General features: G+C 39.6%; 1 protein-coding gene across 3 annotated transcripts in view; it reads left to right on the top strand.

Moving 5' to 3' along the window:
- Nucleotides 1–23,552, top strand: part of LOC120801786 (potassium voltage-gated channel subfamily H member 7-like) — a 36,548-nt gene extending 12,996 nt beyond the window's left edge. The window contains exons 4-15 of one of the 3 annotated variants that reach the window (XM_040149022.1): nt 3,722–4,162; nt 5,556–5,767; nt 7,725–8,150; nt 10,166–10,565; nt 10,832–11,031; nt 13,958–14,210; nt 16,826–17,031; nt 17,177–17,207; nt 17,435–17,596; nt 19,208–19,364; nt 21,932–22,112; nt 22,692–23,552. In XM_040149022.1, the coding sequence (XP_040004956.1) occupies nt 3,722–4,162; nt 5,556–5,767; nt 7,725–8,150; nt 10,166–10,565; nt 10,832–11,031; nt 13,958–14,210; nt 16,826–17,031; nt 17,177–17,207; nt 17,435–17,596; nt 19,208–19,364; nt 21,932–22,112; nt 22,692–23,000 (2,978 nt within the window). In that variant the 3' untranslated portion in view covers nt 23,001–23,552. Of the gene's footprint in view, nt 1–3,721; nt 4,163–5,555; nt 5,768–7,724; nt 8,151–10,165; nt 10,566–10,831; nt 11,032–13,957; nt 14,211–16,825; nt 17,032–17,176; nt 17,289–17,434; nt 17,597–19,207; nt 19,365–21,931; nt 22,113–22,691 lie in introns of those variants that run through there. The other 2 variants (XM_040149021.1, XM_040149023.1) reach the window with 2 other exon arrangements.
- Nucleotides 23,553–24,436: the final 884 nt, after the last annotated feature.

Below are 24,436 nucleotides of genomic sequence, written 5' to 3'. Positions count from 1 at the left end.
GTCTTCAAGGCTCAAGCCAGAGACAATAGTTACAATTTACACATTAGAAAGATACACTGCACATAGAGATTTGTTTTACTGTTCAGTCAACAACTGAATGCATATCATACATTGTACAATACAATAATTAACTTTGATTTAAACATTCTATTGTAGAAACAGTATGCTTATTCTATTTGAAAATCTTCAGCTCTGATTTCATATCGAGTTATTCCAACTCCTGTTGCATAGAATGGAAATTATGGAAATTACATTCTGATAGAGTACAAACACATTTAAGCTGCAGAGTAAATAAAGAGATTTGATCCAATTGTTTCCTGAAACTCTTTCAGTATAAGGGAGCAGCAGTTCTACTCCAGGCTCTTTCTAGATATTCAAACTATTCACCCTATTCCTACACCCTGTGAAAGAAAATGATGTTGTCTGCTTGTATCCACAATCTCTCTGGAATACTATCCACAGCTCATGGTAAACTGGTAAATCAGGAGCTTTGACTTAGGACTCAGCTACGCTTTTTCTCCACAACTGTCCAGTACATTGTCCATATCACAGCCAATGCCGCACCGATCCACCAGTCGATCTCACGCTCCATATCTTACCCTGACCTGTGAAGACTTTGAGAAACTTGAACCCCTTCATTTGTAGCAGCAACACGCTCACAGCTCAAAGGGCACAATCCACTGTTTATCTGCAGGGTAAAATGGACCATATAACCCATTTACACTCAGCTGCAAACCATACCAGGAACAAGTATAAACATATATTTTGTGGAGGATCGGTCAACATATCTCTATCAGTGTTACAGGAAATCAGCCCCCCTGTTAAGACATCGTCAGTCATCCTGGTAATAGGGTATTTAGAAGTACTAAATCATAGGAAACTGGAGTTTCTGTGTTATTCTTAAAGACTTTTCATTGCTGAACCGACAGATATCATCAGTCTACTCACTTGTGGGGAGTCTCAGGTAGGTAAACCTCTTTGGATGGTTCACACTTAAAAGTCACATGAAAATCATTAAGGCCGCATACAGTGTCAATTTGTTAAGATCACATGACAGTTATATGTGAGTCATCAGAGTCCCATAAATTAAGGTGTGAATCGTGAATAATGTGAATGTTTTTAAACTACCAAAGAAGAGATGTCAAGACAGTACTGTACGCTGGTGATACGATTTATTAGGAAAGCTTTTACAGCTTTTGTTAAAACAGCAGCAATATCTAGTAAAAACTCCAGAGTAAATACTAAAGGAAAGACACAGAGCGGATTTAATAACATCATTCTATACATGGATGTAGTGTCCAAGAAACTAAGAAGGATCTTTATTAGACGAGGTATCACTGTGCGTTTCACACCAAGCATCACACTAAGGCAGACACCTGTCCACCCTAATGACCATGAACCCAAATATGGGCACAACAATAACGCTAACGCTGAACAAGCCCAACAGAAGAGAGACAAATGCTCAGCAGTATACCTATATAAACAATATGAACATTTTGGACAGAGAAGACATGGTTTGAAAAAGGATAAATCAGTCTACAGTATGTCAAATTGGAACTATTCCTAAGCCCTTTTTAGACTTAGAAATAGTTGTTCTGTATTCTTTAATATATGTAACTCTTATGATAACTCTTATTTTACTGTCATGGGATCTTACCCCCTCTCATGTGATGTTAAGGTGTGAAAAACCAAGCCTTGGATGCTCCATGAATCAATAGAATTTATGAACCCTCCTGAATGAAGAGTGAAATGTCTTCAAGACTAATACAAGTCTAGTTGTCTTTGATTTGTTATGTGTGGATGTCTAACTACCCTCCAAATTTTACTATTTCTGCCTAAAATACGTTGAATGCATTTTTACTCACACTACATGTTTATAAATTGAGTTTTACTAAAGTTAGTTTTGGTTGACTTTGGTTACCAGCAATCCCTGTTTTCCCTATTTTCCCTTTAAACAAGACTAAAAGACTACAGCCATGCAGCTCTGTGACGCTGTACATGCCGTAGGCACAGTGGTAGTTTGCGCTAAATACTAATATGCTCACAATGTGCTAACACGTTGATGTTTAGCAGGTGTAATGTTTACCACTGACACCATCTTAGCTGAGCATGTTTGCACGCTAACATTTGCTAAGTAGCACTAATCACACAGTAAAGCTGAGGCTGTTGGGGATGTCATTATTATTCGGTCATAAACCAAAGTACTGCTATCTATGTAGTACCACAATATATTTTTAGGACATGCCGTATGGTAAATGAACTGCACTTATATAGGGGTTTTCCAGTCTTATTGACCATTCAAAGCTTTACGTTACTGCAAGTTTCACACACACATTCATACAGCGCTTTTCTATACAAACAGCGCTTTTCAATACATACACACACACGCACACACATACCGAGGATACATTGGACGCAATTTGGGGTTCAGTAGCTTGCCCAAGGACACTTCGACATGCGGACTGGAGAAGCCAGGGATCGAACCACCGACCTTCTGGTTAGTGGACAACCCTTATACAAGGGTCAGTGGTGATCATTGGTACTACAGTGAATTACATTTCACAAGAAGGATATATCTGGCACAATCTGTTTTCCTTAAGCCACTCTAAGAACAAACTACATCTTACTGGGTTTAGTATCCTGGGTACAGAACACCATTAAGTGCCTCTCCAGGGAAACTTGTTGAGTGTAATGGCTCTATTGTAAACTGCCATTGCTGTAACATCAGCACATTTGGCCAGGGAATGGAAACAGATGGTAATGACGTTATGTAAGGAGGGTGCTGAGGGATGGGTGCCTCACGAGTGAGGCAAGGTTCACTTTCACCCTCTTTCTATTGTTAATGAGCCAAAACTTTCGCTCTTTCCCAAAAGGTCATTAACATTGACTACTGTGTACATTCTGAAGATGTGGTTATGAGCAAAAATTGGGTTCTTGTCTCAAATCAATGAGGCATAGAAAAATCGATTGTGCAATCTCCTCCTTCTCATCCTTTTGGGCACTGAAATGAAATACGTTTCAGTATGGCCAAATCATTTGTTTTACTCTTTGTCTTCCTTTTAAAGTTTAATGCACTAATCCTCTAAGAGTGGACTTATTGGATAAACACTAGAACTCAGAATATGCTGATATCAAATATTGTTTTGTTAATTAAAAGACGTGAAGCCTCAGTTACAGAAATTCTTGCAGACATTACCAAACTTGACTCCCTGTTTGCCTGGGGACAAAAATACAGTATGGATATCCTGTAAAAGATTTATTTTTAAAAAATGACATGAAGTCCCAGAAGAAACTAGATCCAAAATCTGCTTACTTCATTATTTATTTGCAAACATGTTTCCGTAACTGCCATTCACAACAGAGGACCTCCCTGTACATTTTTCATGTGACTGTTGTCGCTGAGTGGGGGAGCACAAAAAGAACTGTAAGGGAGCACAAGGTACAAATTGCCAGCCTAATAATAGTCTATCATAGTCAGGAAAGCAGTCAGAAAAATGAGCATAGTTCTCCACTGGTTGCACTGTCATGATGACCTTTGCAAAATGGGTTTGTGATATGAGTATTTTATCACTTCTCATTGGCCTGTATACTTTATAAGTTTTTGGCTGAAGAAGGCTGTTATCTAACCATAAATGATTGGATGCTGTTGGATATTTTAATTTGCCAGTGCTGTATACCAAAAACTTAACAAGGCTTCACATAACTTCTTTTCATTTGTCAGGGAGGAGTAGATTCTTCCGCTTCCGCCAGGCCGCTTTTAGCCTAATGAATACCAACAAGCAATCTCTTCCGCAAGAGGACCCGGATGCTGTGATGGTGGACTCACCCAAAGACAATGAGGACTCAATGGCCCTACAGAGCTTCCCTTCACCAACCAAAAGCATTTGCAGTCCCATTGAGGCAAATGACACACATGCACTCATAGGCTCAAGCCACCATTCTTCCCAGGGTAGCATCGGTCTTGAACCACTTGACCATTCATCCCCTAAACTCCCCTGGGAGAAGCTGTACCAGACAGAGCCGCACCAATCCTCTACCTCCCTGTCAAACACCTTCCCCAGAGGCAGCATCAGCAGCATGAGGCGAGCTTCATCCGTCCATGAAATTGAGGGCTATAGCTCCAATTCAAAAGGCGTATTCAGGGATCGGCATACAACTGAAGGTATGTTCTAAAGTATGCGTAAGTAAAATTTACACTCTGTGATTACTGTACAATGCCACATTTGATCAAATTATCACAGTATGACTGAGTTTGCATTAGATTGCAGACCAGTGTTAACTCAACCTTGATATGACACTGGGGTCGGTAAGGCAGTGTATACCGTTTAGAGATTTGTTCTTCAAAAATAATGTTTAAGAGATACCATTTTTGTTGTAGTTAACTTTGCTCTTATAATCTTTTCATATAAGTGTATAGATTTTTTAAAATGTTGATCCTGTACTTTGTTTGTCCACACAGTGCTGCCTTTAGACAATGGTAGCCATGCCAGAGGTATTTGTCTATTTCTGCCCATGATTTCATTGCTCTGTGCAGTTTTGGACCATGACTTTGAAGCAAGGCAATTAGCATAAATACTCTTCACAGATCAACTTTTGTTGGATAGTTTGAATGGGCTCACTGCACTTAATAAATGTGAAATGATTTTATATACTTAGACCAATGTAGTGATTCTGTCACATCAGCAGCCCATAAAATCATATAATGTAATCACAAAAGCCTCATTTCTGCTCTTATCATATGCTAAACAAAGCACTGCTTTTAAATTAACCTACATGAGCGCATGCTTGTGTTATGTGATATTGTTGTAGCTCTCCTAACTGGCTAATGTTCCGAGCAACGCCAGCCGTTAAGCATACAGTATATGTGGATAAATCCCAAACAATAACATAGTTGGCCATAAACCAACTTAATGTTAGGTTGCAGAAAAACTTACTCTGTGATAAAAACAGAAGCAGAGTAGGTCAAAACTTTGCCTGTAGGAACATGTGAGATTGAAAATATTTACAAATGAATCACCAGCTTTTCTAAATTTGTAACTCTAATTAACATCCAAGAACAGCTCCCGGTACACTACCTTTTCTTTTAGCTGTAGTGCATTTCCCATTTTGCAGAAAAACTAGCTAAACATACCCACTAGTTCCTCCACTATCAAGTGATGCTATAATACATTAGTGGTACTGTGGAACTGTGTAAGTATCGCAGGCTGCAACTGCATCACTGGCTACATCAATACACCTACAGTATACAGAGTTCAATCACAGTTTTGTCACCTCAATATCTAAAACATGGAGATAAGGTTTAAAATCTGTAAAGTTTTCTTTTGATATTTGTTTAAGTCCTTGCTTTTAAAACTGAAAACTGATAAAATTGTTTCACTAAAAATGTTAATTGTAAATACTTAAGCTCTGCTCACTGAATCAATTTTATAACCACATAATTTATATATTGAGTTTTTCATTTTCAGAGCCATCTCGTATGACCAAAAGCGGGTTGTACTGTATAATTTTAACACCAACGGGTAGTAATGTGACTGCTATTTGTTCTAAACCACCAGGCCCTTTTAATCACCTGAAGTCCAGCCTCCTTTGCTCTACCTCTGATTCTAACATCAACAAGTATAGCACCATCAACAAGATCCCTCTGATTGCACTCAACTTCTCTGAGGGGACTGATAAAAAGACTCATTCTCCGCCAACATCTGAAAAAACCATTATAGCGCCAAAGGTCAAAGACAGGACTCACAATGTCACAGAAAAAGTCACACAGGTGAGTCAGGAAGTTTTACTTTGTTTAATATTGCAGTATCTTTTCTTGTGTCCTGTGACATCTGCAGGGGGTCATTTTGAAATACATACTTGCATAGGCGCCACCGAGGCAACGTTCTCAGCCACCATCACGACACCAGGGGTTCCAATTACCAGTATTCCTTAGTTCTGTATTTCAAAGAACACAACTGGCGGTGTTTGTAGGTGGGAAGCTGGAAACAGGATGTCCTTGTAACTGCATTAATGATTCCCTAATATAGTCATTGGCTGGGATGCCTCCAAGGAAGGTTGTGAGATAGCGTGATACGCTGATACACAGCGCATGTAACACCCTGCCAGTGAAATTTCTTGCTGGCGGGTTAAAAAAGCAGCTGGTGATCCCCTGTGAAACATAGGTAACACATGGCTGTCTGCTGCCTACCCACATCAACAGTGGAGCAGTGAAATTAAATGCAAGAGAGAAGGGTAATTGGGCATTCTTAATTGCAGAGGAAGTGGGGATACTATTGAGAGAAAATGTCAAATTCATACCTATCAAAATCAGCTGTGGATAATAGAAATAGATTAGAAATTCAGTTTTTCAAATCAAAGTGCAGGTTCGTAACACCTGAGCAGACAGCAGGGATTCAGTTTCTTGCTCAAGGACAATGCAGCAGGCCCAACACTGCCTGTCATATGGCTGAAGCAAAGGCGGAATAAGTGGCAGAATTCCCTGTTGACTGGACTAGCAGCACAGCTCATGCCAACATACCAAGGACGGATAGGAGTGCAGATATTCATCACAGTCTCAACTCTAAACTACGACAAATACCTACAGTATGTTTCATCAATTTAAATAAAGTAGAAAGCAAAAAAATATCTATGCTTGTGGTTGGTGGTTATCTTGAATCCTTCTGACAAATAACAAAATGTGGACAAATATGCACAGCCAATTTGAAAAAATGTGTGTAGGTCACAGCACTACACTAAAACAATACTGCTAGCATCCCTGGACAATGTTGGCGATACCAAGTAAAAGAGAGGCCCACAAACCTTATATTTAAACTTTGTTTCAACACAGCTTTCTCATTCATAAAGGAAGACAAACCACCATCCTGATTAAATACTCTCTCTCCCTACTGACTTTACTTTGGAATTTGGAGACACCGCTGAGATGTGAACACTGCATCTACTTCCTGACTGCTAGCATGGGGAAATCTATAATTTATGTGTTGAAGATAGGGGGATGTGGTGAAATGAATAGAGCGACCCACCACCCTCATCCTCACTCCTGCACTATTTTCTGCCATAAGAGAGCCTCTCTCTTTGTCTGCCACAGCTTACCAAGCACAGAACGGGGGATGTCTTGGCCCTCATGGGTACACTGAATAATTTACCATCCAGTCAGGGTACATATGGTGAAATTTAAACAAACGTTTGCTTAACAAAATATTTCAATGAAATATCTATCAGCACAAATCTATACAGCTTTTCTCCGCTTTAGCATCGATACAGTAAAGTGCTTAATAGTTTTTCCAAGAGTACACAATGTACCTCTTGCAAATGTAGAAAAAGGCAGTGGCAGTCAAATTATTCATGGTGACATGACAAATGCAGTCTGCTTGTCATACGAGAGTGGCTGCCTTTACCTAATACAGTTTGACTGCAGAGCACTTACACTTGGGTGTCACAATGGTTGTCAAATCAGTCCTTGAAGTCTTTGAGCTGGGTATATTTCCTCATGTTCTTCAGCAAAAATTACCATCACAGAAAGCTGTCTATGATAAAATTGTCAGAAGGAGAAGCATCAATTAAAGACAGGTTACAGAAAATAAAGCGTTCATTATCAGTGATCCAAGGCAACTAAGGGGTAGACCTACATTCAAATTAAGCAAAATTTTCTGACACGTGATCAAAGTGGAGTGGTGTAATCAGGTGTTTTCCCTTACTGTTCTGACACCCTCTCACCACTCCTCCAGGTCCTGTCACTCGGAGCTGATGTGCTGCCAGAGTACAAACTCCAGACAGCCCGCATTGACAAGTTCACCATTCTCCACTACAGCCCCTTCAAAGCCGTGTGGGACTGGCTGATCCTGCTGCTGGTCATTTACACAGCAATCCTCACTCCCTACTCAGCTGCTTTTCTTCTCAATGACCAAGAGGAGCAGAAGAGGCGTGAATGTGGATACTCCTGCAGTCCTCTTAATGTAGTGGATTTAATCGTGGACATTATGTTCATCATTGACATTCTCATAAACTTCAGGACCACTTATGTAAACCTAAACGAGGAGGTGGTCAGCCATCCAGCTAAAATAGCAATCCATTACTTTAAAGGCTGGTTCCTTATAGACATGGTGGCAGCAATCCCCTTTGACCTTCTTATCTTTGGCTCAGGATCAGATGAGGTATGTTAACTCTAATGCATATATTTTTTTTACCAATTTTTTTTTTTTTTTTTTTTCCCAGGGAGCTTTACTGCACATCAACCAGTCATGCTTGTACTGTTATGCGTTTACTAAGTCCAGACTTGTGTCCCTGGGCCACTACTTAAAGCCTGAACCGTTCTGTCTCGGCTCTGAAAGGATTACTTTAAATTGCATGTTTTTTTTTTTGTTTGTTTGTTTCTGTTTTTTCTTTTTTTTTTTTTTTTGAATGGCCCTCATTCTAGAATACATTTACACGGATTAATGGCTTACCAAATGGCAATCAATGATGCATTTATGTGAGGAGTAGGCCAACAGGGCTGTGTGCACAGCTTACATGCAGATGTGAGATGGCCATTGGTAGGCTGGCTGCCAGGCCTCCGGGCTTGTATGTTGGTAGGATATGTCCCCTCAGGATCTGGATCCACTTCAGTGCTTTATCGTGCTTTGTAGGCACTCCATTACACCAGAAAAGCTCCTGATTATAAACCATAATCATCTTTTCCACCACTGCTGCTGCCGCTGTTGCTACTGCTGAGTCAGTTCAGTGAGTGACAACAAATCAAAAAAGAAATTGACATTGACACAAACAACAAAACAGTCCTGGCAAATTTACACTATGAGTTGCAGATATGACATATTCTCCTTTTCCTCACCATGGCAAGGAAATTAACTGAAGTGGAAAAGCAGTCTTTTCCCTTTCTGGTCTGTAAATAGATTGAGATATACTGTGATAACCTGAAGATACATTACTTCTATATATAGCTTTCCGGCTTGGTGTTTAAAGTTTTCAGACTAAACATGCAAAGTCCTGCTCAACTGCATTCTCATTCAGAAAATAAAAGCAACTGAGACAGCGGCAGATGGTTTCCACAAGGCTCATATTTTAGCAGCTTATAAGAGGGTTTTAACCTACAAGCCCTTAAGTAAACCTTTTAATTAGAGCAGTAAATATTTGAAATAATTTTCAATCAATGTCTGGTTGCTTTCAAAACTACTTAGTCTTGCCAGAAGATTGAATATTTGAGAGGCATTATGCAAAATTGGCACAAATCAGTCTTTTATTCACAATAATTATAGAAATTAAAAAAAAAAAAAAAAAAAAAAAGATTTATTGCATGCTGTTTCACTGTAAATACGGTGGAAAAGAAGCTGAGTGCTTTGTCCCCACTTAAACCTCTAAATGATGTTCACATTAGAGAACAGAGAGAGAGGGGGGCAGTTGTAGGGCTGTGCGGCTATATTACGTTATTACTTGTGCAGATAAATCAAAGACAGAATTTAACTTTCATTAGATTGTAGAGTGCACTGTATTTTTAACTTTAACCAACATTAAAACATATCAGTAAAGAAACAGAATGTGGAAAATGTCAGATAGATTTTATTTTTTATTTGTCTTGAGAAAACTAAGATTAAGCACAATATCAACAGATTTTTTTGGAGGGATTTTTTTTCATCTGCAGACATTAACTTCCTTTTAGAGGTCTTTCTGTAATTTTCAAGTAGATAAATGACTATGCTAATGGGAACGGTGAGTAGTGTTTCTTGATGACACAAAAGCAGCTTCAAACTCCCATGGACCCCAATGAGTGAGTGTTACTGCTTGTTCATTGAGGATTTACCTGTGGCCTGATGGTTTCTACACTACTGTGTTAATTTGCCATTAACCAAAGCGCTGTGGGCAATTGCAATGATAAAATCTTTGCCTTTTTTTCCACTGTTAAGGAAACTCATTACCTTAGTTTGTGGGGTGGCTCTCTTGATTTGTCACAGCTTTGATTTGTTGTTAACAAAGTGAACATGTCAGAGACTCTGGTAGATTTGGAATAAGCTTGTGTCTTGATGAGAGAAATGCATGACAAATGAAATATCCAATACTGAAACGAGATACAGGTTATTGTATTACAATACAGTAATATTATTGTTAGACTGACATAGTAACTAGAAAACCACTACTGCTATTACTAATAAAATGCCCTACCTTATATTTTGTTTAGACTACGACTCTTATTGGCCTGTTGAAGACGGCAAGGCTCCTGCGACTGGTGCGTGTAGCCAGGAAGCTGGACCGCTATTCTGAGTATGGAGCTGCAGTCCTCATGTTGCTCATGTGCATCTTCGCCCTCATTGCCCACTGGCTAGCCTGTATATGGTACGCCATTGGCAATGTGGAGAAGCCCTACTTAGAGCACAAGATTGGCTGGCTAGACAACCTGGGCGTGTCCATAGGAAAGAGATACAACTACAGCGATCCTAGCTCTGGTCCCTCTATCAAGGACAAGTATGTCACAGCACTTTACTTCACCTTCAGCAGTCTGACCAGTGTGGGCTTTGGAAATGTTTCCCCAAACACCAACTCAGAGAAGATTTTTTCCATCTGTGTCATGTTGATTGGCTGTGAGTATGTTACGGCCTTTTTACAGCGTTTAATTTCTTTTAGCTAAACTTGAGTCTGCTTTTATTTGGCATAGCACTTGAAATGGTTTAAGGCATAAGCTTCTTTTAATCAGATCCTGGACAACAGATTGTCTGTGTTTAGAGCAGCATTTGTTCCACTCATTCAAGTCAGTAAAAGTATGTCTGTGTGAGTAAAGGCAATAAAAATGCAAAGCAGTTAGTAGATTCTAACTCACCTCATTTACTGATCATTGTCTGCATTTCAGCCCTAATGTATGCCAGTATTTTTGGAAACGTCTCTGCCATCATCCAGAGGTTGTACTCGGGTACGGCCCGTTATCATGCTCAAATGTTGCGGGTGAAGGAGTTCATCCGCTTTCACCAGATTCCCAACCCACTGAGGCAAAGGCTAGAGGAGTACTTCCAACACTCCTGGACCTACACTAACGGCATTGATATGAACACGGTAAATAAAAATAATCTAATCTTATAAGCCACTGTAACTGGATAGCACAGCCACCCAAAATTAATTCAAGTTAATGAAGAATAATTCATCATTATTTTGCAATATTTTAAAAAGAGCTTTCTTTCCCTTGACTGCTTTTCATCTGGATTAACATCTCTTCATTGGTAAGAGCAGGAGGTACATTTCTTTCATTTCTTGTCATTTTCTGGCTAAATTGGTCATTGTGTCAGCATTTTAAAATAACCCCTATCATTACCCTCATTACATTCAGTACATAAACATTACAAATTCCATCCCTCATGCATGATTTCTGTTCTGGCATAGTTTCGTCCAGCAGCAAAGAATTTACAGTATGAATGTAAAAAAAAAAAAAACTAATGTATGCATTGAAAAATGGCACTGATATTAGGCTACTGACTTGTCTAATTTCAATATCTGAAATTTAATTTTCAATAACTTTATGTGTACAATCCATTTTCACTAAACTTAATTTTGTTTTACTCCAGACTATATTCCTTACTAAACATCTGCTTATTTATTAGGACTTAGATGTTCAATTAAATAACCTGCATTTGTCCTAAGTTTTAGATGGTAACAGTGCAGGTTTTACAGTTTCATGTTTTCTTTTTTATAAATTTTGTGAAAATTCCTTCTCAGTTTCCCATCAGTTCAAACACAAGAAACACAAGTTTAGGCATTTAAGGCAATAGCCCAAGATTAAATGGGTACTTAAAATCAAAGCATTACCTGAATTATTTCCCATGAATTAGCTCTATCTATCCATGGATCCACCCACTTGAAAGGATTTTTTTTCACTTTACAAGATAAACTATAAAAAGTTGATTAAATGTGAGTTATGTCAGTGTAATTCACAATAACATTAGTGATAATTACAAAGGTAATTAATTCACCATTTTCTATAGTCACCCTGTATTTACCTTCCAATATCTAGTAGTTAGGCCTAACTATAAGAAGATTTCCCATCATTGTAACTAATGCCTTATAACCATATAACGTGATATATTTTATAAAGGAATAAAAATCATGGCATATTAAATTAAGTTACTGGTCAAAAAACTCTGCTTTTCTACTTTAACAAGTTGTGTAATTATAATGCTAATAATAATGTTGTGCATAATAATGATAATGATATTGTATGCAGATGATTCTTTCTTTTAAGATAGATTCATACATTAAAAGTCTGGATTTAATCCATGGCTCCTACAAATGACTGGATTTAGGGTATAAAAATGGTAGTTTCATTGTTGCTTGCATTTATCACACAATACACTTCCTCTACACTCCAGTATTATTATTATTATTACCAGTTCAGAAAAAGAAAGAGACTAAGCAAAAAACTGAGCAGGCATTGTGCTGTGTATTTAGCTCAGGGGGTGATTAAATAATTAAAAGTTGTTTTTACACAACACATTTGTTATGAAAATCACACAATATCAGCAGTTGTTCCATCCTGATCATTTATATGAATGTGTCTTAATTAAGAAACATAATAGTGTCTACATTTTTACATTTGATCTTTCTATTATGATACACTTGAGGTGTAATGTACCAGACAGATGACAAATTAATGGAAAAACCAGCATAAAGTGTCTTAGTAATGTGTTTGAACAGCTATAATGCTCCTTGGCATTGACTCTACAAGTCTCTGAACTCTATTGCAGGTATGAACACCATTCTTCCACAAGATATTTCCTCATTTAGTGTTTTGATGATGGTGGTAGAGAGTGCTATCTGACAAAATCTCCCATAGGTGTTCAATTGGGTTGAGATCTTGTGACTGCGAAGGCCATTGCATATGATTCACATCATTTTCATACCAAACCATTCAGTGACCCCTGTTACCAACCGATGGGGTATTTTATTTATTTACAGTGACTCTTCCCTCTAAGGGGACAAGTGGACCCAAAAATGTGCCATCAGATCCACTCACTGTAGGGGTCAAGTATCCTGGCCTGTACCTTTCTCTTGGTGTACGCCACACATGCACTCGCCCACTTGTGGAGAATATGGTGAAGGATGACTCATCTGACCATGTCACTTTTTTACACATCTCTTTAGACCAGTGACTATGGTTTTCGCACCACTGTACTCTCCAATGAGCATTCATCTTTGTAATGAGGAGTTTATGCACTGCAACCCTACTATATCCGTCTCTATGTAATCGTCGATGGACTGTTTTTGCTGACACAGTCTGATAACATCCTGCACTGACATTCTCAGTCACCTGAGGAAGAGCTGCTCTTTTGTTTTTCCTTACATATCGCCCTAATGCACGAGCATCACAGTCATCAAATGTGCTGTCACCCACAATTTCCAACCCTATTTACTGACATCTTTCCCATAGATCTAAATGCAGATGTCACTTTAGTCACTGTTCCTATTGAAACACCAGCCGGTTGAGCGGTCTTTGTGACTGAAGCTCCTGCAATCCGTGCCCCAACAATGAACCCTCTTTCAAAGTCAGATCTTTTCCCCTTGCCATCTTGACACAAAATCAGAATGCAGTGGACCTGCTCAGCGTTTTTAGACATACCTCAGAGTATGATTGGATGTTAACTGCTTAATTGTACCATGCCATGAACCTGTGTGGAGGCATCTGCATTCGTTATGTTTCTTCACTCATTTATTCAGGTTTTTCTTTTAATTTGTCACCCGTCTGTATATGTATTTGACTGTGTTTAATGGGTCTGTGACTCTGTAACGTATATGTGTTCATACCATATCCTCATCTCTGTGCTATTGTCAAGCTTAATAACAACTTCTCTTAGGAAAAGTACATTCATCTTAACACATTTGCTGCTCACAGTGTCCACTGGGTGGCAGAACGATTATCTAAATGCATCTCTTTGAGAATATCAAACCAATATTTTGAGCATTTTACTCATGGATTTTCTCTGCATCACAGGTGTTAAAAGGTTTTCCTGAGTGCCTGCAGGCAGATATCTGTCTTCACCTCAACAGGAATCTTCTTCATAACTGCAAAGCATTCCAGGGAGCCACCAAAGGCTGCTTGAGGGCCTTGGCCATGCGCTTCAAAACCACTCATGCCCCTCCTGGAGACACACTGGTCCACGGTGGTGATGTGCTCACTGCTCTCTACTTTCTGTCCCGCGGCTCTATTGAGATCCTGAAAGATGACATTGTGGTAGCCATCCTCGGTAAATACAATCCCTTGTTGGTTATGTGTTACTGCTGTGTTGCCACATCCAAGGGGCAAATTTTTTAGTTAATTGGACCTAGTGCCTGAATTTTAATATGTAATTGATGAGGAGATACTGTGATGCTTGTCCTTTATGAAAGCTTAAATTGTTATATTTAGAGTAAGTACCAAGATAGATTTTTTTGTTGTTGTATTTGTTTGACCTTTTGTCAGTGTCTGTCTTCAGTATCACGGATGTAGTGGCAGTCAGTCTTGCACTCAAAACCTCCACCAGCCACTTAGAGGTGCGAACAACTGTAAAAGTCACCACCCTACTGTATAGAAGATCTCTCAGTGGATTGTGTGTTAAATGTCAGTAACAAACCTATTCAGACAAAGTAAAAACCCTAATTACAACGCTTTTGGTGAAATCTGATCTTGAAAAAGAAAGGGATGGTTCAAAGTCATATTATTCTGATCTTAACACACGTTTTCATCAGTAAATCTCTTGACACTGCTATCAGTATGCTAAGATTTATTTTTTGGTTTATATAGTCAACGAGGAAGCACTTATGAAAAGGTCACACTGATACCCACATGTAAAGTTAAGGTACATTGTTGTTTTGGACACAGTAGATTTAATATGTGAGTCCGTGTTCACATTTTGCAAGAAAATGTGCAAAGTATGCTTTACTAGTTGTCAGAAAACTGTTAGAAAACACAGAATGTGCCTTTAATACATGTGGGATTCCACCATCGACTTTTTGTGAGGGGTATTATATGTATTTTGTTCTGATTGATTGAAATATTTGAATTATTGATTCAGTTAACCAATTACTATTTATATTTTTATATATTTGCAAATATGTGGAGATTCTGCTGTCATAAGCTCAGGTAAAGACAGGATGTGCATATTCCCACTGGACACAAACAATTTTAACACAGTAATACCTACAAAGAGGCGCAGAGTGACTCCTGTGTGCACCAAAGAATGAACTGTGAGTCCTTCCGAATGGCAGCTAAACCACATCATGTTCACACACTTTGACAAAAATAGCAAGGTGTGCCTGCCGTCCCCCCATTTCTGTCCTCTTGGCAATTGGGCTGTACATGTGACAGGTGTGAGACTCTGACATTTCTCTTAAGTGGATCCATGAAAGGTTGTTTGGCAATTTCAAAGACCACAGTGAAATAGCTGCCACTTTTTTGAAAGCACAGGGGAATGAGTTAAAGCTGCAAAACAGGAACTATGAAGAAGGGCAGCAAAAGACAGCTCTGACTAAAGCAATTGCTAGCTATAAATTTGAAATAATATTATGTGTAAGTAGTATGGTGATAATGAATACTGAATACACATTACTCTTATTAGAATAATAAGTATTTATCTTCACTGGTGAACCACAACCAATTGCTACAGGCCAAGCCTGGATTAAACCAGCCATTATTCATGAGATGAATGCTATCCAAAGCTGCACCTGACAGAATGAGGTGTAAGCTTAGCAAAAGCTGCTGCATCACACAAAACCTATTATTAACAAACACACTGGAAAAGTCACTGATATCATTGATCAGCCCATTTATATTTTATACTAATATAATGCTCTGTCAGCACCATTTTACTCCGATTTGTTTGTGAAAACTTGTATGTTGCTAAATCTGTTATCAGGTGCCCCAGCCTGTAACAAGGTAGTGGTCAGCCAATAGTGCTAAAGCATTTTTCTCTCGTAATGATATTGGGTCCAACAAGGCTAGTGGAGTTGTTCTACACGTCAGAAATGAGTTGGTTTCCCTGCCATACAGGCGATTGACTATCTAAATCCTTGTGGTAAGAGCTGTGTGTGGGAGAGAGATACACCACTGCGTGAGGCTGTCCGCTGTGGTAGAAAGGTGTCCGGTGCATGCTGTGAAAGGCACACTGGCAGCCAACATATCATATCTCTTTCAGCTGAACCCCTGCTTACAGTGTTGGCATTTAGTGAACCTGGGGACCAACAAAGGGATTTTTCAAGATGGCCTTTAAACTGGACCCCTAGTTTGCAAAATGGTCGGTCATTTCAGCAGAGGAGAGTCTTTTTTTTTCTCTAGCTTGAAAACTAGATTTTATGACTTCCTAGAAGTTTGCTGAAGAACTGGTGTCATTATGTGAAAGCCATTATCAACGCAAGTCCTTCCCTTTGAAGTAAACAACAAGTAAAGTGTGTCAGTCACAATCAAACCCTCCTTTCCCTCCCACATCAAAGTTGCTGTGAGTTCGTAGTTATGCCTCAGCATTAATAATGGATCAAAGATAGAAAGACAACTGATGCACAGGCCTTGAGAGAACATCTACACAGAGAGGAGAGTCTGTTTGATTTTCATTATCCACAAAAACAAACACGCCCGCTGCCCTTTAGTTAGAGCCTGAGGAATAGCTAGATAAGTCCCTATAGAAAACATGACACAAATTCTTCTCTATAATACGCATAACAACTTGTAGAGGTCATTGCAGGTAAAATTGATATTTTTTGCCAATTCCCAGTGAACGTTTAGAGAAGATTTATTGTGCGTGTGTGTGTGTGTGTGTGTGTGTGTGTGTGTGTGTGTGTGTGTGTGTGTGTGTGTGTGTGTGCGTTTGTATGTGTGTGTCACTAACAGGAAAAAATGACATTTTTGGAGAAATGATCCATCTGTTTGCAAAGCCTGGAAAGTCCAATGCTGACGTGCGGGCTCTGAGTTACTGTGACCTGAGCACCATTCAAAGGGAAGATCTGTTGGAGGTGTTAGACATGTACCCAGAATTTGCTGACTACTTCTTCAACAACCTGGAGCTTACCTTCAACCTCAGAGATGAGTCTGCCAAGGTAGATAATATTAAACTGATGTTATGAGAACATCATGTTCAGTTGGTCCTGTTTTATCAAATTATATTAGATTTTATTCATCTTCTAGTAAAAAATTACCATTACCTGCATTAACTAAGAGATTTTAACTCTCACATTTTTGCAGCCCTCCAGTTCCCAAGGCTGCGATTCAGATGGTGAGGGCACCCAAAGCATTAAAAGAAGAATCTCCATCACACCAGATCTATCTAAAGGAGAGCTGAAACTAACCAGCACAGGTCCAGCACAACATTGTTCAGCTTTGTGGTTGCAAATTTGTTCTTTATTTATTATTGCTCACAGAGTGGTGCTCACTGAGAACATTTATTCTCTATGGGATAGAGTACTGTTATTCCACTAACACCTGTTGCTTGCCCTTTCACAGAGGAAAACAAGGAAGTGGTTAAAGACATGGGGAGGGAGAGGGAGTCTCACTCGTGCCTAAAAAGATGTTCAGGAGTCCTGGGTTCCTCTCCACCAAATGCCCCAGTCATGGACTCAGATATTATTGCCAGAGACAGCTTGGAGAGAAGTCTGTCTTTTGAAGGTGATATATCCATTTTACTAATGAACTATAATTATTTTCCTAACATAATTTTCAGTTGTATAACAATAACAGTAAAGAAGGGTTGCTAGCTGTTCCTGTGTGGTGCGGGGCATAATTGGCGATCAGGGGAAGCCAGTGGGGGATCACGTCCTTGTTACTGCACTACCATCTCCTACTGGGAGGTTAGAGCTATTTGTGGAGAATGTCGAGATCTTCCCAGGCTTCCAAGGCTGGTTTGAGTAAAAGATCCATCCTTCTCTTTGCCAAAACACTGTACAGAGGTTTATAATAGTATGAAACAGGGTTTCACATCTCTGGACAGTTATCACAGTGACAATAATTTTATCCTCACTCTTAACAATTGCAAGGTAAATGGTAGAAGTCACATTACAAAGTAATCAACCACGAAGGTGTGGTTGCATATACAGTATTTGTTTAGTCAATTGCAACATTGAATTGAATGAGAAGGCTGCTTTTTCATGTAGTGCTAATGTTGGTCTGAACACAACATTAGGCGTAATGAGGACCACAGTGCAGGGGCATTAGCTTGATATAATCATCATCCAATTATTGTACACAGCCAACAAAAGCTGAACATTACTAGCTTCACAAAAGCCATTTTTATTGCCTGGCTATTGCTATGGATAGCTTCATATTTTTCTGTTTTTGTGTCCACACTTGTACATATCAACAGCAGCCAATCCACTGACCTATTTTTCCACAATAGAGACGTGACTATGACACATGACAGTATTCATCCCTGTATAAGTACGCTGAGCTTTAAAGACATAGATTTGAAATACGAAATAGGATACAGATTGTCTTACTAAACTAGTCTGCTTCATACTGATTTGCAACCTTAGTTTCTTCAATAAAACAAACTACAGAAAGTGCTAATTCCACATTTAAAGTCAGCTTTTTTATTCTCCTTGGAGTCCGGTTCAGAGATCTGAAATACAGTACAATAAATGCAAAACTGTACACTTACCGTAACTGAACATCTGGTTTGGAAACCACAGGGTTTTGCATGGACGTAGCACATTCCATTGACAAGCCTCTGTAGCCAACTAGTACAAAACAGACAGTTGGGGATATGGAGAAAAAAAAACCTGCTGATTGACAGACTGAAGCTATTGTTAATCTCTACTGCTGGAAGGGTGCTGAAAATAAGGCCACATGAGATGAAAGGTAAATGCCATCCATGGTGAGGGCACACAGAACAGCCAACAAGGATGCTCATATCTATACAATTCATCATGGTAGTACAAAGCCTCCTGCACAGACTGCTGCAGGAGATAGTGTAATCACAGAACTAACCATCTCTGTGTTTAAAATCACAAAAGGGGCTCAACCCATATCACTGGACAACAAGCTGAATACTACCAGGTGCCAAGCAGAGATAACAACAGGGTTAGTTTGCCACAGAAAAAAAAACTGCATTAACAATTCTCCCAGTACAAGGGCTTGATATATTACAACAAAAAACCTACACACAGCTCTCCTGTGGAGATTTATTACATTCTATTTTAGAGGGATTTTTTTGCTTAGTGATGACGTTGTTCTAACCCACATGTGAGGTTTTAAAGCGTGCATGTTGGTTTGGCTTTCCAGATCTGTGCTGTGATAAATGGGCCCGTAAGAAGCCTGCAGACTTCCTGGATGAGTCAGCACAGATCCAGGACCTGAGAGAAGACGATAATTCTACCAGCGAAATCACATATGGAGAGGTGGAACAGCGCTTAGGTCAGCTCCAAGAGCACTTAAACAGGTACATATTTTCAGAGTCAGCATACAGATGGTTGATCCTCATGTAATTGTCATAAACTATGAATTACCCCAGAATGTGAAGTTGATCAGTTTATAAACCAGTGCATGATCAGAAGTGCTTTTTTCTTCTCTTTTTTTTCTTCAAGTAACATGTTGTTTTAAGACTCAATCGTTTCGAGTTTCACCGACACAGAGACTTTTTTTTTTCTTTATTACAGTTTTATCATTCATGTCAGACAGTCTTATTGGTTGAAACTGCAGCATCTTGGGTTTGTCTTTGATGCCCACTCACTACACTGGCTGTTAGTACACAGTGTAGCAGTTTCCCAGACTTACCAGGAGACTGTATCAAGTGATGGTAGATATCATCTTCACTCGGGCCACTTGCAGGATAATTGTAACTGAAACAGAGTATGACAGAGCGCACTGCTTACACATAAATACATCAGTAAGAATGACTCAGTATTACGTTAAAGAAATTTTACACAGGGACAGTTTTCTGCAGGTACTTTTACTTTGTACACTTGGCATACATTTTAATGACAAAGTATTTAAGTATTATCTCATATTATTCCATATATCTTGACTAAAAGATCTGAATGCTTCTTTCACCGCTGTTAGTATGACAAGGTAGTGTTTTGCCACAGGTGGGAAAATGACATCAACAGAGTTTATTCTTTAGTTCATTGCAGCTGATTCTTCAACTTTGTAAACTCCATTGTTTAAGAAACAAAATTTGTCTCAAGGAGTGAAATGTCATCCTCAAAGTCATTCTTTAACTGTAGGGTGGAACATTTGCTGTTTTACCTTAAAAAGACTAGGGGATCCCCTGGCAAATTCACCTGTATGTGTCTGGCGCTGACTTACAAACTTCATCAACTACAATGGGAATAGCCAGAAGGCAGGGATGAGTCCAGAAAACCCAGTCATGCACTTCTAATGTGACCTGATTTGCTTTGACGCAAATCACTTTGCTCTACTCTGTTGCAATTGTCTACACTGTCACAGTGAAAACAGCACACATTTTGGCCATAGTCACAAACCGTTCCAAATCAAATAAATGGTAATGGTTGGAAAACAGACGTGCAGGATTTAAAACCAGCCTGTGCAGACATTTGTAAAAGCACCCTTTAAGCCGGGAGCGTGGGACATTTTGATAGTTTTTGGTCAAATTCTGAGGAAGTAACACAATTCAGTTTAGGATTATTCTTATAAATTGTCCTATCATTACATTTTCAGTTGGTGACTTAATGATTATGGAGTGCTTTATTTTTTAAATAAAGATGTCACTTCCCACACTGCTAAAAGTAAGCTACACTTTGACTGCCATCACTGGAAACGTGTAGTTCAATTGCAAATGTACATGAGTAGGTGGAGAAAGGCAACTAGCTGGCAGAAGCTGCTGTTGGGAGTCAGAGTGGGAGGCTTGATCTCCTGGAAGCAGGATGTACCACTGTAGAACCGGAACAAATCAAACTTGAGAAGGAATCGGTGCACTTTGGTTTGTTTGTACAATTTTACACTTTAGTACTCAGAATCTAAAACTGATGACTAAGAACAAAGTCTGTCTGAAAGCCACTTTCTAGCTAAACTCACTGTGATTTTAACAATAAATATGTAAGTACACTACCTTTCCAGAATTAATACATTACATTTTCTTCTCATTATTTTCTGTATTTGACTGGCTGGCCGTTGTTTTAAACAACACACCTGCAGCCAGCAGACCACCTAAAATAGACACACAAATGAACAGCAGGTGGTATTTTTAGCTGGAATTATCACAGACAAAGAGAGACAGCACTGGGGTGCTTGAAATACTGGGTTGGCTCATTTTATTTAGCACAAATAAGACATTTTATCCACTGCACTCTACCTGACCTTGTTTTTTCCCTAATGCTAGCTGGCAGCAGGAAGAGCAGCACTTCTCTGTCATTTTGTGTTTTTGTGGCTTTGACTAGTCTGAAAGGATATGACAGGAAAAAGTAATGTTGGTGTAGGAGTCTCCTCAACAAATCCTCGTAAATAGCAAAGAAAAATGCAGCTTGCTTAACCTGCAATGAATGTCTACTCTGTGACTGCTTGTACTTTACCCCACATAAGTGCTGCCTCACTACGGGAACAAAGTAAACAAGGAACATAACCAATTTGACAATGTCTATGTATATTCAGTGGGATTCGGGTAATTAAAAAGTTATTCAGCATTACCCGATTTTTGCCTGACGTCCTAAATATAGAGCTTGGATGAAATCTAGTCATAATTAGATTGACCAAACGAATGTGATACAGTCATTTCCACACTAAAGGCTGAATTCACACCTCCCGCACAAAGCTCATTATCACTCCTAGCAGGAGCAGTGTCTTTCGTCTTCTACTCTGGCAAAGTGTGTTACCACGCCTTTACCATCTCTTCATTTGTCCACTGTTGAGGAGCGGAAGCTCCATCTAGTGCTCAGTGAGGTACAACTGAATGTTTTTCTCAGCCTTTAAATGGTCGGACTTGACAGAATTCAGTCATCTCCTCTTCTCTGTTTGTGTGCCTCACTCTGTTCCTTTCTCTACTTCTTGAAGGCTGGAGTCTCAGCTGATGTCAGATATTCAGACCATCCTGCAGCTGCTACAGAGACAACCGACTCTGGGACCTCCGGCCTACAGCACTGTGACTGCCAGTCCAGACTATCACAGACCTGCTGTGAAGGTTCAGCCAGTTGCTCTGACTGCAAGCCATTTTTTCAGCCATACAGGAACTCAAGTAAGGCTGTTCTCTCTTTACTCAGTAGAGACTGTTTTCTTTTTTATCACACAATGAGTCAGGTGTTGTTGTTTTTTTACACTGAAGTCGAGCATCAGCTGTTCTGTTACAATCATCAGTCAAATTCTCACCAAGTCATTAGTGATCTTCAGTGAGACAATGAGGCAGTCTCTATAATCTTACAAACTCCCACTGTTTCATAAACCTAGCTCCTACCTTCCTCACACTGTTACTGATGTACGTCTTGACGGATTGTCTGCCACAGTTTTTGAAGTAACATTTGGACACTCATAAGGAAAGAATCCAAGCCACTTTCACATATTTTCTATGATTGTTTTTTACTATTAAAAAATAAAGTTTTGTAAGCTTAATAATTTGTATTAATATTATTAATATTGCAGTTATTTTTTTCTGTCAATTATAACTTCACAATTGACAGTTTTCATTCAATTATTTTAGTTGGAATAGGTTAACAGGTTGAAACAAAATCTTAAATTAATGCAAATGATGAATGAACAATCTTAACTTACCCCAGTGCAGGCTTCTAAGCTTTATGTGTTCTGCCACACTTCTCATTAGGGCCCCAACCACAAACTGGAGAGCGCCATTCAGGATTCCAAAGACCCTCTGTCAAGCCTGGCCAACGTGAATGCACCCATCGAGGACAGCCTTACAGCACTGCTTGTACAAAGACATACAGAACCACAACAACAACAGCAGCAGCAGCAACAACAGATCACAGGGCATCAAAAGTCTGCATTGATCCCTCTTCCAACTGAAACCTCTTCCACCTCCTCCTCCTCTTCCTCCCCATCCCCTTCTGATTCCAACCTCAACACCACTGGACTCCATAGACCTGTTTCAGACCCAGCGTTTCCAGGACCATAAACCTTTCAGCAACACAGTGTTCTAATATCTGGGTTGTAATGCTGTAATTACTAAGTAGCAACTTTTTATGAGCATGCTGGGACAGACATCTGTATTGTTAGTTTGCAATGCCTTGGTAATAGAAATAAGGTGTCTTTTAATTATGCATGTGGATAAAACACTGTTCTCTGCAGTTAACAGTGTAATAACAATGGTTACATATTGTAACAGTAGTTCTATCTAAACAGGAGCCCTTTGATCTATAAGCGTCATCACTCCCTCACTTTTCTCACTGAAAATATAGATGCCCAACCAATTAGGATGAACCTATTCAACCTACCTAGTGGAGACTGCCCCTATATGAGGGTAGAAATTCCTCAATCACTAAGTTTGCAGCTTCTTAACTAAATTCTACTTAATCACCAAGGGTGCTGGTTAAAGGGCTCCACCTGGTCTTGATAAAAGTAGCATTACGACACTTAACCAACTTACCAACCAACTAACCAGGCTTTATGTTCTAATGGGCACTAATGGGTTCTTTATTCCTTCCTGTTACTCTGCTACAACATTTTATGTCCCAACAAAAAACTGGTTACACTGGAGTGGGCCACCAGGACGAAAATCACATGACCTACTGTTATGAAATCTGATCTTGGTGCATAGGTCCCACTGTCCAGCACACGTCAGGATACAGGCATTAGTCCATCATGTTATGTGGGCTTCTTCCTGGTGTCAGCTGCAGAGCCAGAGAATGTACCTGTGGGTTTTGCTTGGCATAGATCAAGGTAACAGGATCCAAAAACAGGGATGTATGGCAGAGATGGACACTCAAAAACCCAACCTTTCTGTTCCAGCAGAAGTCAAGGGTGACAGCAGCACCACACACAAGTCTAAACGCTTCTTAGTACTGAGCACAGGCAAGAAGAAAGACAAAAGTAGGTAACCTGATGGACAGGCATACATTCGGAAGCCACCAATCCTCTACTTCCAGTACTCCTGTGCATAAAGCACGCGAGATGGGCGGGAAAAGGCCACACAAATAGGTCATCCCACATCCCACACAGATATCCGGGGTTCCAGGACGAACACACTACCAGCAGAATTCCTGCCCAGCAACTGATAGGATTGTGAAATGCCTTTTGCATAGTTAACAATGATCATTTCTTTGGACAGGAATTTGCCAACAAACCTTTCAACCTTTTTCTTCCACCTTTTAATGCCTGTAGTCAGATGAGGGAACAGTTATCGCTCCAGACGCTGAGTGTCAACAGGGAGCAGCTACTAGCAGCTACTGTACCACTCACTGCTAAAGTGGCCCCAGGAACGGGGCAGTGCAACTGATCAATTAGCGTCCTACCATCCAGTCAGTGCAACAGGCAAGAAGAGCTGGGGAGGCCACGACTGAAGATTCCAAATTCTGGCGGGAGGCGCGCCCACCTCTGTCACCAAGGCAGTCT

Source organism: Xiphias gladius, chromosome 16, assembly GCF_016859285.1.
Source record: "Xiphias gladius isolate SHS-SW01 ecotype Sanya breed wild chromosome 16, ASM1685928v1, whole genome shotgun sequence".
NCBI lineage: Eukaryota > Metazoa > Chordata > Actinopteri > Istiophoriformes > Xiphiidae > Xiphias > Xiphias gladius.
The sequence above is the reverse complement of the archived record's forward strand: the minus strand, read 5'-3'. Positions and strand labels throughout refer to the sequence as shown.